The sequence below is a fragment of the Acinonyx jubatus genome, chromosome C1, assembly GCF_027475565.1.
Source record: "Acinonyx jubatus isolate Ajub_Pintada_27869175 chromosome C1, VMU_Ajub_asm_v1.0, whole genome shotgun sequence".
Classification (NCBI taxonomy): Eukaryota; Metazoa; Chordata; class Mammalia; order Carnivora; family Felidae; genus Acinonyx; species Acinonyx jubatus.
Window position 1 is genome coordinate 109,302,751 of NC_069381.1, and position 13,848 is coordinate 109,316,598.

Consider the following 13,848-nt stretch of genomic DNA (forward strand, 5'->3'; position numbering starts at 1 on the left):
AAGATAAACATATTAATGGGATACTTACCTGAGAGGACAGTGTTTCACTAAGATGACGCGACCCAATGTATGTATGTAAGTAAAACCAACAATGTGTCCACACTGATGCCTGAGTTTCCAGTTAAGAAAATAAAAGCATTCAAAGTCCGATTTCATGTGGGGTAAGAAGGTTGGAAAACATCACTCATCTGATGCATACCAAGGACTTGGCCTCCCAGTGGGTCAAGGGAGGAGGTGGGGGAGGGAAGCTGGCTGTGGTGGAGAGGCTGTTTGCAGTGGTGTTTCTGGCTGCCCTGGGGATGGCTCTCACAGCTCAGCCACAAGGGGGTGACAGCCCTGCCTCACAACTTGATGGTGGCCTTGGCCTCTGTTGTTTCTCTAGTAAGCTAGGTAGCTGCATTCTTCACTACACATGTGCTTTTTAAACATTAAAAAAAATAAATAAACATTAAAAAATGTTTATTTACTTTGAGAGAGAGAGTGTATGAGCAGGAGAGGGGCAAAGAGAGAGAGAGAGAGAGGGAGAGAGAGAGAGGGAAAGAGAATCCCAAGCAGGCTCTGTGCTGACAGTGCAGAGCTCAATGTAGGGCTTGATCCCATGGACCATGAGATCATGACCTCGATCCCATGAGCCATGAGATAGATCATGACCTGAGCGGAAATCAAGAGTCAGATGCTTAACTGATTGAGACAACCAGGCACCCCTAAACATTTGAGATATAATTCACATACCATAAAATTCACTGTTTTAAGGTGCACGGTTTAGTGGGTTTTAGTGCATTCACCAGTTGTGCAACTATCACCACTAATTATATAGAACATTTTCATCACCCCCCAAAAGAAACCCCATACCCATGTGCAGTCAGTACCCATTCTGCCCTCCCCCAGCTCCTGGTAACAATTAATGTGCAGTCTGTCACTATAGATTTGGCTGTTCTGTGTATCTTCTATAAATACAACTCTACATTATATGGGCTTTTTTTTTTTTTTTTTGACCTGGCTTCTTTCATTTAGCATAATATTTTCAAGGTTCATTTATGTTGTGGTATGAATCAGTACTTCATTCCTTTTTTGGGGGAGAGGTGCAAATAATATTCCATTGCATGGATTTACCGTATTTTGTCTATGTGTTCAGTTGTAGTGGGCATTTGAATTGTTTCCACTTTTTGGCTTTTATGAATAATGCTGCTGTGAATTTTTCTTTTTCTTTTTTTTTTTAAATTTTTTTTAACGTTTTATTTATTTTTGAGACAGGGAGAGACAGAGCATGAACAGGGGAGGGTCAGAGAGAGGGAGACACAGAATCCGAAACAGGCTCCAGGCTCCGAGCTGTCAGCACAGAGCCTGATGCGGGGCTCGAACTCACGGACCGCGAGATCATGACCTGAGCCGAAGTCGGCCGCTCAACCGACTGAGCCACCCAGGCGCCCTGTGAATTTTTCTATCTATATTTTCTACTCACTTGAGCATATACTTAGGAGTGGAATTGCTGGTAATTTTATGTTAAACTTTTTGAGGAATTGCCAAGCTATTTTCAGAGTAACTGCATATTTTTACATTCCTACCAGGAATGTGTGAGGGTTCTAATTTTCTCCACATCCTCACTAACACTTCTTGTTTGTTTTAGTGGGTGTAAAGTGGTATCACTTTTTTGACTTTCATTTTCCTAACAACCTGTCATGTTGAGCATCTTATCATGTGCTTATTGGCTGCTGGTACATCTTCTTTGGAGAAATGTTTGGTTTCAGTGCCCATTTTAAAATTGGGTTGTCTTTTTATTGTTGGATTTTAAGAGTTCTTTATGTATTCTGGATGTGAGACACTTACCAGCTATATGATTTGCAAAATATTTTCTCCTATTCTGTGGATTGTCTTTTAACTTTCTTGATAGTGTTTTTTGATGCACAAAAGTTTAAAATTGTGATGAAGTCCAATTTATCTATTTATTCTTTGATTGCTTGAGTTTTTGGTGTCATATCTAGGGAAGTGTTACCTAATCTAAGATCATGGAGATTTATTCCTATGTTTTCTTCTATGAGTTTATACTTTTAACTCTGACATTTTGATTTTCATTCCATTGTGAGTCAATCTTTATATGTGGCCTGAGATAGGGGTTTGAAACCATTCTTTTGTATGTGGCTGTCCAGTGGTCCTAGCATCATTTGTTGACAAAACTATTATTTTCTCATTGAATTGTCATGGCAGCATTGTCAAAAATCAGTTGATCATGGATATATGGGATTATTTCTGGACTCTCAATACTGATGTATGTGTCTGTCCTTATGCTGGTACCAGACTGTTTAATTATTACTACTGTAACTCTGTAGTAAGTTTTGAAATTACAAAATGTTGGCCTGCTGACTTTGTTCTCTTTCAAATTATTTTGGTTATTCTGAGTTTCTTCAGTTCTTTATGAATTTTAGGATTGGCTTGCTCATTTCTGTAAAAAAGGCAGTTGGAATTTTTATAGGGTTTGTGTTGTATCTGTAGGTTAATTTGTTGGGGAACGTTATTGTCATCTTAACAATAGCAAGTTTTCCAATCCCTGAACATGGGATGTCTTTCCATTTATTTAGGTCTTCTCTAGTTTCTTTCAACAATGTTTTATAGTTTTCATTGTATAAGTCTTATACTTTGTTGGTTAAATGTATTCCTAGGTATTTTATTCTTTATGATGCTAGTATAAATGGAATTGTTTTATTAATTTCATATTCATATTGCTTATTGCTAGTGGGTTTTGTATATTGATTTTTTACCTGCAAAGTTGCTGAGTTCATTTACTAGCTGTAATAGTTTTCCTTGGGGTTTAGGGTTTTCTGTGTATAAGAGTATGTGGTAATCAAATAGAGAGTTTTACTTCTTTTCCAATCTGGATACATTTTCTCTCCTTTTATTGCTAATTGTCCTTGCTAGAACCTCTACTGCAGTGTTGAAAAGAAATGTCGAGGCTGGACATCCTTATCTTATTCCTGATCTTAGAGGGAAAGTTCTCAGTCTCTTACCATTAAGTATGATGTTAGCTCTGGGTTTTTATCAGGTTGAAGAAATACCCTTCTAATCCTAGTTTGTTGAGAGGTGTTTTTTGTTTTTTAATCATGAAAAACATGGATTTTGCCAAGTGCATTTTCAGCATCCATATGATGTATTACATTGATTTTGGATGTTAAACCAACTTTATATCCTGGAATAAATCCCATTTGGTTATGATATGTAGTACTTTTTATATGGTGCTAGATTCAGTTTTGTTCAGGATGTTTGCATCTCTATTCATAAGTGATATTCATCTGTAGTTTTCTTGTGATATATTTTTGTGATTCAGGGTAATGCTGACTTCACTGAATGAGTAGAGAAGTGTTCCCTCCTGGTAGATTTTTTGAGAAGATTTTGTGAAGGGTTGGTGTTAATGCTACCTAAACACTTGGTAAAATTCACCAATAAAACCATCTGGTCCTGGGTTCATCTTTGTAGGAAGATGTTGATTACAAATCCAGTCTCTTTACTTGTTGTTGGCCTATTTGGATCTTACACTGCTTGTTGATTCAGTTTTGGTAGTTTGTATCTCTCTAGGTATTTGTCTATTTCTGCTAGGTTATTTAATTTGCTGTAATTTAGTTTGCATACAATTGTTCACAGCATTTTCCTTATAGTCCTTTAAGTTTCTCTAACTTTGGTCCCTTCTTTCATTCCTGATTTTAGTCTTTTGGGTGTTCTCTTGTTTTCTTGGTCAGTCTAGCTAAAGGTTTATTAGTTTTGATCTTCTCAACAAACCATTTTTGGTTTTGTTGCTTTTCTCTATTTTTCCTAATCTCTATTTCATTTATTTCTTCTCTAATCTTTATTATTTCCTCTCTAATGCTTGCTTTGAATTTAGTTTATTCTTCTGTTTCTGATTTCTATAAAGCTATTTTATACTATACAAGTATTTAAATTATTATACAACTAATTTTTTTAAGTAGGTTCCACGCCCAGCATCGGCCTTGAACTCAAGACACCAACATCAAGAGTCATATGCTGTATTGACTGAGCCAGCCAAGTGCCCCTATTACACATGTATAAATAACTACAGTGAAAACTATTCAACTGTGTACAACTATAAATTTTCCTTGAGCACTGCTTGAACTACATCCCATAAATTTTGGTGTGTTGTGTTTTCATTTCATTCATCTCAATCTTTTCCTAATTCCCTTGTTTTCTTCTTTGACTCAGTGATTCTTTAGGAGTGTGTTGTTTAATTTCCACATATTTGTAAATTTCCTAAATTTCTTTCTATTATTGATTTGTGGTTTTATTCTATTGTGATCTGAGAATATGCTTTTCCCCCCTAATGTTTGTTTATTTTTGAGAGAGAGAGAGAGAGAGAGAACAAGAGAGCGCATGAGCAAGGGAGGGTCAGAGAGAGAGGGAGACACAGAATTCGATGTGGGCTCCAGGCTCTGAGCTATCAGCACAGAGGCCGATGTGGGGCTTGAACCCATGAACCATGAGATCATGACCTGACCAGAAGTCAAGAGTCAGATGCTTAACTGACTGAGCCACCCAGGCACCTCTGGATTGACTCTTTTATCACTATAAAATGTCCTTTTTTGTTCTTATAACAATTTTTGTCTTACAGTCTGTTTGGTCTGATGTTAGCTTCTAGCTGTCTGATGTTAGCTTCCCTTTTAGTTGCTATTCGCATGGTATATCTTTTCCATGCTTTTACTTTCAAACTATTTGTTTTTGTCTAAAGTGAATTTCTTGTAGAAATCATATAAGCAGATTTTTTTAAATGCATTTACTGACTTCTGACTTTTAATTGAAGAGTTTAATCCATTTACCTTTAATGTAATTATTTTACATTTACAATTTACTAATTATTTATGTATCTTATGTCTGTTTTGTTTCTTAGTTCCTACACTCTTGCCTTCTTTTGTGTTAAATTATTTCATTATGCTGTTGTCTTTAAATCAGAGGGGAAAAATAGGTTTACAAACAAAAAATACATTTATATTGTCTTTTATTTTTATCTATATAGTTACTTTTACTATATCAAGGTTAAATATACTTTGCTGCTTTTTATTTCTTCATGTGGATTCGGATTATTGTCTGATGTCTTTTAATTTCATCCTGGAGGACTCTTTTAGTGTTTCTTTTCAACTACGTAATTTCTATTTGGTCCTATTGTATATATTTTCTACATCATTATTGATATTCTCCATTTGGTGAGATATCATTCTCATACTTTCCTTCAGTTTTTTTAGACATGGTTTTCTTTTGTCTTTTGGACATAATTAAAATAACTGATTTAAAGTCCATCTAATAAGTGTAATATTTGGGCTTCCTCATGGAAGGTTTCTGTTGATTGCTTTTTTTTTTTTCTGTGTAAGGGTAATACTTTTTTGTTTCTTTGTATGTCTCATAATTTTTTGCTGAGAACTGGACATTTCAAATAATATGTGGCAATTCTGAGATCAAATTCCCCCTCACTCCCCAGAGTATGTTGTTGCTACTTGTTTGTTTGTTTAGTGACTTTTCAGAAATAATTCTGTAAAGTCTATATTTCTGTCATTTGCGACTGCTTAAGTCTCTGCTTGATTAGTTTAATGGCCAGCTAATGATTGGATAACCATTTCCTTGAATGTCTGTCACCAATAAGGGACTCTGCTGAGGGCACTAAGTGTATGTTGCAGCACACCTTAAGCATTCAACCCTGCAGTTTACAGCTCTGCCTTAGCCTTTACTTCCTGATTACACAGAGCCTGAGGGTCAATCAGAAGCGAGAGGTTAGGATCTTCTTGGGTCTTCTCTGAGCATGCGCATAGTCCTGGGCTTTGTGTGGCCTTCTAGATTCCTAGGACTATTTTGGTTCTTTTCAAAGCCCCTAAGGACATGTCATTCCTTAATTTTTTCCTTAAAATTTTTTTTTTATGTTTATTTATTTTTGAGGTTGGGGGAGGGGCAGAGAGAGAGGGAGACACAATCTGAAGCAGGCTCCAGGCTCTGAGTTGTCAGCACAGAGCCCAATGCAGGGCTTGAATCCATGAACTGTGAGATCATGACCTGAGCTGAAGTTGGATGCTTAACCAACTGAGCCACCCAGGCTCCCCTTTAGTTTTTTCTTTTAAGCTTTTTGATTAGTCTATTGTTGCTTCCACTATTATCCATTGCCTATGGCAATGACAGCTATGATACCATAGGCAGTTACAACAGTAATACATTTGAAAAATACTCCCCAAGAGAGGCTTTTAGCAGTGGGTATGTGTGAGTGAGGTCACATAAAGACAAAACTTTCAAATGGAGTCTTCCAGGGAATGAAGGTTTGAAGGAGCTTCAGCCCTGTCTGCTGCATAATTACTGGGAACGTGGGCTGTTATTTTTTAAGGCAGCAATGGAATTAGGATGTAGGGGTCAGAGGCTAGGATAAGTGAAAATATCACAAAGCTCACTGTTCCTACCAAGATTCAACTGTTTTTCTTTTCTTTCTTTTTTTAATGTTTATTTTTTGAGAGAGAGGGAGAGAGGGTGTGAGCAGGGGAGGGGCAGAGAGAGAGGGAGACACAGAATCTGAAGCAGGCTCCAGGCTCTGAGCTGTCAGCACAGAGCCTGATGCGGGGCTCGAACCCATGGCGCATTAGATCATGACATGGGCTGAAGTCAGACGTTTAACTGACTGAGCCACCCAGGAGTCCCCAGCTGCTTTTCTTGATGAGGTACCCTGGGTTACTGCAAACCTTTGGTTAATTTACAGAGTTCTGAAAAAGTGGATTCTAACAGTTTTTGCTAGTTTTCATTGCTTTTATGGAGGGACAACATTTTAAAGGCTCTTACTCTGCCATTTATGCTGACATCATTCTTACTATGTCTTTGCAACTTTGTCCTCTAGAGCCAGAGTGCTGGCTGGAGACACAGCATGGCTCCGACGCCTAGTTCTGCAAGACAGGTTGCAGAACTGGGGGTGGGGTGGGGGCACAAGGCTGTGCACAGATTTGGGATTTGGGTTCAATCAGACTCTAATTTCCTTTCTCAATTTCTAGCCCCTGGTACTTCCTTTTACAGTAAATATTTGTTGAATTGATCGGTGCTTGGTCACCTTGGACTTGAACTTTATTTACAAATTGTGATGTACAAAATGCTTGTGGCTATAGCCACCTTCCCAGGTCTATCTGCAATTGTGGAAACCATAAATAAATAATCCCTCCTTAAATGGAACTCTGACTCTGGGTAAGTTCTGGGTTCCAGAGTTGAGGATTTCCCCATGGGAGGGGCTGAGTAGGACTGGTACAAGGTACCTAGGCCCTTGGGCATTGACTTAAAGGTGCTACAACAAAACTTTCTAATAAGATTTCCTAAGCATTCAGCTATCTCCATCAGAGAAGAGAGTGGGAGGTGATCTTTGTACCTGTTGGCTTCTCCAAGCTCAGCCTCTCTCTATGCCCTTTTGCCTCTGTGGCCACCTTTAAAAACATATTTGTTGAATTGATCAGGGCTTGGTACTTTTGGAATTGACCTGCATTGACAAGTTATATTGCGCACAACGCCTGTAGTTATCTGGCTGTGTTTTAGAGCTGTCCCCCAGGGTGGTTAATGAATTTGGATTTGCTGGATGAGGTATGCTTCTCGGTATGTGGGCCTGGCATCTGAGTGCCATGGATCCCCTCCAAAGTTTTCCCTCCACCCAGTGTTGGAGGACCAGTACCCTGCCCTGCTGTTCAGAATGATAGCTACTGTTTTTTGGGAAGGTGGAGGCCAATGCTGCTTGTGCTTTCTGACCTTACTTAGGTGTTTCAGGGAAATGGAATCGGTGTTAAAGATCTCCAGGAGTGCTACGGATCCTTATTTTACTGCTGACCATAGTGCCTGCTCCACTAGCAGCAGCCACAGTTCTGCCGCTGACCTTGGGTGTTTGCACTTGGATCACAATAACCCTGCTGATCTCCTTAGGTAAAAAAGCATGGAAATAGTGCCTTCCTACCGGTCTTCTATCAGATTCTGCTGCTTCTGTTTTCCCTAGCAAGTTAGGGGATAACCTTTTCACTGAGCTTTCACAGCATGGACCTCTTTTGGGTGCTTGGCAATTTGTTGGTCAGATCCAGGGGACTGAGGCTGCCCTGATCTGGGTCTCCAGGCGGCATTTGTGGCACAGGGTCTCAGGGAAGGAAACAAGGTCGAATGTGGGCATGTATGGGGCTTCCTCCAGGATTCCTAAGCCAGATCAGTCCCATATTGCCTTCCGGAGCTAAGGGGCCATCGTCAGGACGTCAGGGGGATTGGGGTTCCCTCTCAGGCTCCCAGCAGCCTGGGACCTCCAGGCACCCTGCCTTCCCACCATGGACCTCACCTTAGTGCTGTCTGGGACCTTCCCAGCGAGTCCCCTCCCCAGTCTGGACCCAGCCCTGCCACCTCAGCTTTCACTGTGCTGCCCCCGCTGCACGAACAATATCCTTTCTATTTGGACTTGACTCTGCTGCCCTTTGGAGATCGCAGTGTGTAACGTGAGCTCCTGTCCAGAGGGGGTGGGGGGAGAGGCGCCCCCTGCACGCTGGCCTGTCCCATCGCGGTCGCCGTGTCTGGCCTGCCGCTGCCGCCACCGCCACTGCCCCCCGCCCCCGAGGCCGGGGTGGTCTCCGGGCCGTCGGAGCAGGGCCGCCCCAAGACGGGAGCAGAAGGAGGAGGCCCGCGCCATGGCAGCCCGGCTGGGCGCGCTCGCCGGGTCTGGGCTCTACCGGCGGCGCCAACACCGGCAGAGCCCGCCGCCCGCTGCGCTCGGGTAGGTGGCCCGGGCCGGGGCGGGGTTGGCGGGGACAATGGCCGGAAAGCTGCCGCTGCCGGCCTTTCCCCGACACCCGCTTGGCCCTTCCGACGGCAAGAGCCCGGCAGTCCAGGGCATGGGGACAGCGCCTGCGTTGGCGATAAGATTGGGGGGAGGGCGCATCTGTGATCAACAAGCCCGGGCGGGACGCTGAGAATGGGGTGTTGAATTGTCCTGCGGAGCTCCCATGACTGCTTTCAGACTGGGGTCGTTTTGTTGCTACTTTGTAGATGAATGAATGGAGTGGTCAAGGAACCTGCTGGACTTTGCCCACCCAAATGGCTAAGCTGTGATTTGCAGCCAGTTTGGACCGACTCTAAAACCTGAGCTGCTGTCTCTCATGGAGAATTGCCAGTGTAGACAATGAAAGCCTCCTTTTGGGCAGGGAGGGCAGCCTGTGGCGCTCAGGGTGGACCCTCAGGGCATCTCAGAGGATGAGTTAACCTGGGGTGGGGAGGGTCTGAGGGGGCACGTAGATGGTGGTGGAACCACTAGTGTGGGTGTCAGGGGCTGGGGGCTGGGCCCCAGGGACCATCCGGGTGGAGACTTCTAATAGAAAGTTGGGGAGAGAGTGATGAGGACTGTGAACTTGGGGTATTGGCAGGAAAGTGGCAGGTGCGAGCCTTAGAGGAAGAGGTGGGGGAGGAACAGTGGGAGAGGACCCTGAGGTTGGGAGAAGGGGGTGGGGAGTGAGGGAAGAGACAGGGAGCAGCAGTCACAGAGGTAGGGATATCTGAGGACCCAGGAAAGGAAGGACGTCCAGGGGCTAATGCTACATGGATTGCTCTGAGCTCACTGCATTCCCATAGTCCGGGCAGCCCTCCTGAGGGGTAATTAGGACTGAGCCACCAAAGACGTCTGGGGCTAAGGACAGAGCAAGGGGTGGGGCACTGGGTAGGGGGAGGGGCCATAGCTGCAGAGGGGCCCCTATTGCACGGCTGGGATTTCGGGCCCCTTAGATGCCAGGACACGGGGACTGGACAAGACCGTTGCTTCGGTGGGGTACCCAAGGCTCAGGATGCCAGGAAACTCACCCGAGTGTGGCAGTGCTGGAATAGGAACCCTCACTGCTGGGCCTCCGGTGTCCTTGGACATGGGTGGAGTGAGAGGTGGTGCAGGGAATGGCGATCAGGGCACTGGTGGGTCATAGGCCCTGTTGGAGCGAGGTCCACAGTGTACACACACAGCACAAGAACAAGGCCAACGTGCAAGGAGGGCACATGGGTGTGATCATGGACACCAGGCCTTGGGAAAGCCCCATGCATGCAGGCACATATGTTTATTTGCTCCTCGTCTTTACTTTTCTGTGAACTTCTGGCTTGTGCCCTTCCTCACCTCTGTTGTCAGTGTGACAGTTCTAAAGCCCATCTGCTTAAAAGTAAATGAAGCTGCTAGAGCCAAGAGGTACCACTGGGGCTTCAGGAAATGCCATGTAATCTCCCGCAGTCTCCAAACATATCGGGAATGTGTTTCTGATGGTGGAAATGCCTTGTGTGCAGCAGCCTAAGGCAGCGGTTAGTTTTCCAGCCTTCCCAAGGCTGAGTGTGGAACTGGCTTTGTGTAAATTCCTGTTTACTGTGTGTAGCCAGGTGACCCCAGCTGCTGGCTTCTGACTGGCCTCTCGGGGGAGTGGCAGGGAGGGGGTCCAGGCAGTGCCGGGGGCACCTTCCACTCGAGCTTCAGACATCATGTTGCAGTGGGATCCCCCTTCTCTCCCTGCACCTGGAGAAGGGCCTGGGCACAGAACAGGTGCTCAGTAAGGATCTGTTGGATGAAGGGGGTGGGGCGGGGGGGGAAGGATGCCACTAGCTGCCGATGATGGAGCAGTTATGGGCTGTGCTGCGTCACCTCACTTAGCCCTCCCAACCTCCCCCGAGGGTTGCTGTTGCTAGCCCATTTTACAGATGCGGAAGCCCAGGCTCAGAGAGCACTTTGCTGCGGACCACGTAGCCAGGGAGCACCTGAGCAGGGATTGCAGCCTGGTCTGCCTGGCTGTAGAACACACGCTCAGGCTGACGTGGCCTCAGTAATACTGACTCATTCTCCTCCCAGCCCCTGCCTGTTCCCAGGCTCTCACTGTCTTTCTAGGCTCAGATGGGTGGGAGGCTGGAGTGGGGCAAAAGGGTTGTTAAAAAACCAGAGTTTTGAACGGCTGTGCCTAGATAATGCCACCAGGAGCTGAGGGGACAGGAGAGAACATGGTCTAATCCTGTGTGACCCTCAGGAGGTTACTGACCCTCTCTGTACTTCAGTTACCTTATCTGGAACTAGCAACCTCTCCTCACAGGAAGCTGGCACAGAGAGGGCTCCCCCCACCCCACCCCAGGCTAATAGTCATTGTAAGTCTCAGTGACATCTTGTCACTCAGTGACATCTTGCACAGGCCCACAAATTGACTTGTGTTGCGCTGTCAAGATTGAGAAAGTTTTGGGGGTGCTGGGAAGGGCCGGAGAAGAGGTCCACGATGGTGCACTCTTGTACACCATGGCATGCTGGCCATGCCCTCAGCAGCGTGAGTGTTGTCCAGCTGGGGCAGGATGGTGGTGTCTCCTTGGAGGGTAACTGGTAGACTTTGTGCTCCCGATTCTTGGCTGGAATGTGTGAAGGAGGACATGGAATGTCCGTGTGTCCCACCCTTTGCCCTCTTGCAGGGAGCGCAGGCAGGCTGCAGGCCTTCCCCAGGACTGGGTGGGGGAGGAGGTGCTCTGGAAGGCTCCCAGAGTTGCTGGGAAACAACAGCTCTCTTTATCCAGCGCTTGGCCTTCCTGGCCCTGTGCTCCACACACTGTATGCCAGTGAATTCTTCACTCCAGCTCCGTGGGGTGGTTAACTGTTACTCTGACACACCTCTTTGCAGATGAGGAAATGAGGCCCAGAGAAGCTGGTACCCTTTTCCAGCCCCCCCCCCCCAACTGGTGTCTGGGGCTATCAGGATTCAAATGTGGAGGGGTGAGCCCAGAGCCCCCTCCTGTGTCCTCGCCTCCTGCAGGAGACAGCTGGCATTTCTCTGATGGTGACATGGTTCAGTTGTTGGGCACATTTGCATGTCTGTTCATTCCTCTGTCTTAGGCCAGTGGGTTGGAGTGTTGTCTGTGGTCCTGAGCAGGGTGGCATGGGGACACAGTCGCAGGAGTGCTTTGGGGGTGCTACTGCCCCCAAGACTTGGGCTGGGGCAGCCAGTGGGTGTGAGAGGGAGGTGGTCACCCCCACATCCCACCTTCCTATGCCAGGGCTTGTGCGAGGTATATATGTAGGGGACAGATGGCAAAATCCTCGGCCTCAGGCACCTAGGGACCCAGCCAGGGAACCAGCCGCAGCCCAGTTAAAGACCAGCCGCTCTGGTTAGGGGACCTCGTGAGGATGAACAGGAAGGCAGGTTGTGGCGGCTGCCGTGGGGGTGGTGTCTGTTAGTGTCCTGGTCAGAAACATAGTTACAGTGAAACAGAATGGCAGAGGAGAGTTTAACAGAGGGTCTACTTATGAGAGCAGAATGGTGGAAGGCTGGTAAAGTGTCTGGTCTAGCGGCAGGCGACTGGGGGTGGGATTGGGTCCCTGAAGGCCAGAGGGCAAGGGGCTTTGGCAGGCGCTGGGGCTCTGCAGGCGCTCACTTAGTTAGGGCCCAGAGCTCTGGATTTAAGCAGCAATCCCAAAGCCTGGGCCTGGACTTGAATCCTTGTTTTGGCTTCATTTTCTGGGTCCTTTGGGGAATTTCAGAGCCAGAGTCACAGGATTTCCTGTTGTTTCTCACTTCTCCAAGACCAGCAACGTCTTGTACACAGCCCGGAGTTGGAACTTCCCCCCGGCCCCGCCACCTTGGGTGTGTGCTGTGGGAGGACAAGGCCGCTAGGGTCATAATGTTTTCTAGCGGGAAGACAGCCTGTGTTGAAGAAGTCCAGCCCAGCCCTCCATGGCGGCTTAGGCAGTTGGCCCTCTGCTGTCTGGCCCACCTCATGGAGACCAGCAGGGGGTTGAGGACGGTGCAGGGTGTGTGTTGGGGGCAGAGTGGCTGCTGCACAAAGACCTTCTTTTGCATCGTGAGCTCTGCCCGACTCTTCCTGCCACTGTCCTGCTTCCTTGCCCCTGTGGCCAGTACGTGGACAAAGAATGTGGCTTTGGTCCCCAAAACACACCTGAGGGCAGGCTAAGTCCTAAGAATCCGAGGTGCCTGTCAAGGCTTATGGAAGAGTCCTCTGGCCCTTCCCCTGCTATGTGGGGTCCCCAAGCTGAGCAGGCAGGAAGTCCTGTCTGGGGGCCCCAGCCCAGCTTCCAGCCTGTGTGCCAACAGTCCTTGTTAGACCCACTGTTCACAGCCCACACCCAGACTCCTGACAGGCAGAGCCCTCTCCCACCACCTCCTGGGCTCATCCCGGTTAGGGAGCCTTCCTCCCTATGATTGATACCTGAATGCCCCAGCAAGAGCTTCACTCACTCGAGAATTCTTCTCATAGTGCTGTGGCAGCAAGACGGGGGTGGGATTCGTACCCTGGGAGGCAGTACAGGCTGGAAAGATATTCTCAAGAGCATTCAGGTTGTGTCTGACCACTCTCTGTGTCTACTTGACATTGTCAGCTGGTTTATCTCTTTCCCTGCTGAGCCTGACTGTCCTGCTTTGGCTAGATATCCAGGCATCCACCGCCAATCTGCCAGAGTTGACGCTTGAAACAAAACCTATTTGCTACCCTTATAGCAAAAGTCATGGGCATCAAGGTATTGGAAGGTCGAAGAGGTTGTCAGTCTGACACAGTTCCCCCTGGCCACACCTCTGGACCCCTCAGCATACAGTTTGGATTCTACTCCTCCCAGAAGGAAGCAAGCCTGCCACTTACCCCAGGGAAGCCCACCACAGTTGAGGACATTTGCTCCCCAACCTGCTTGTATCCCAAACATTCACATTTTCACTTTCCCCGGGGCAGGGTGATTACATGTTTTTTGGGGCAGGTGATTTGCAACTAACTCCTGGTGTGGAAGAAAGAGCCATTGCAGTCCAACCAATCTGGGTTCAAATCTGGACTCCGTCATCTGCTGTGTGAGCTTGTGCAAGTTAACTTAACCTCTCTGAA

General features: G+C 46.6%; 1 protein-coding gene across 5 annotated transcripts in view; it reads left to right on the forward strand.

The window, feature by feature from the left end:
- The window catches only part of LIMS2 (LIM zinc finger domain containing 2), a 42,471-nt gene that overhangs the window by 7,999 nt on the left and 20,624 nt on the right, over nt 1-13,848 (forward strand). Inside the window, exon 1 of one of the 5 annotated variants that reach the window (XM_053214852.1) lies at nt 7,651-7,920. The exons of 3 other annotated variants lie outside the window; for them this stretch is intronic. In XM_053214852.1, coding sequence (XP_053070827.1) covers nt 7,694-7,920 — 227 coding nt within the window. In that variant the 5' untranslated portion in view covers nt 7,651-7,693. Of the gene's footprint in view, nt 1-7,650; nt 7,921-8,013; nt 8,747-13,848 lie in introns of those variants that run through there. One more of the 5 variants, XM_027056065.2, reaches the window with a different exon arrangement.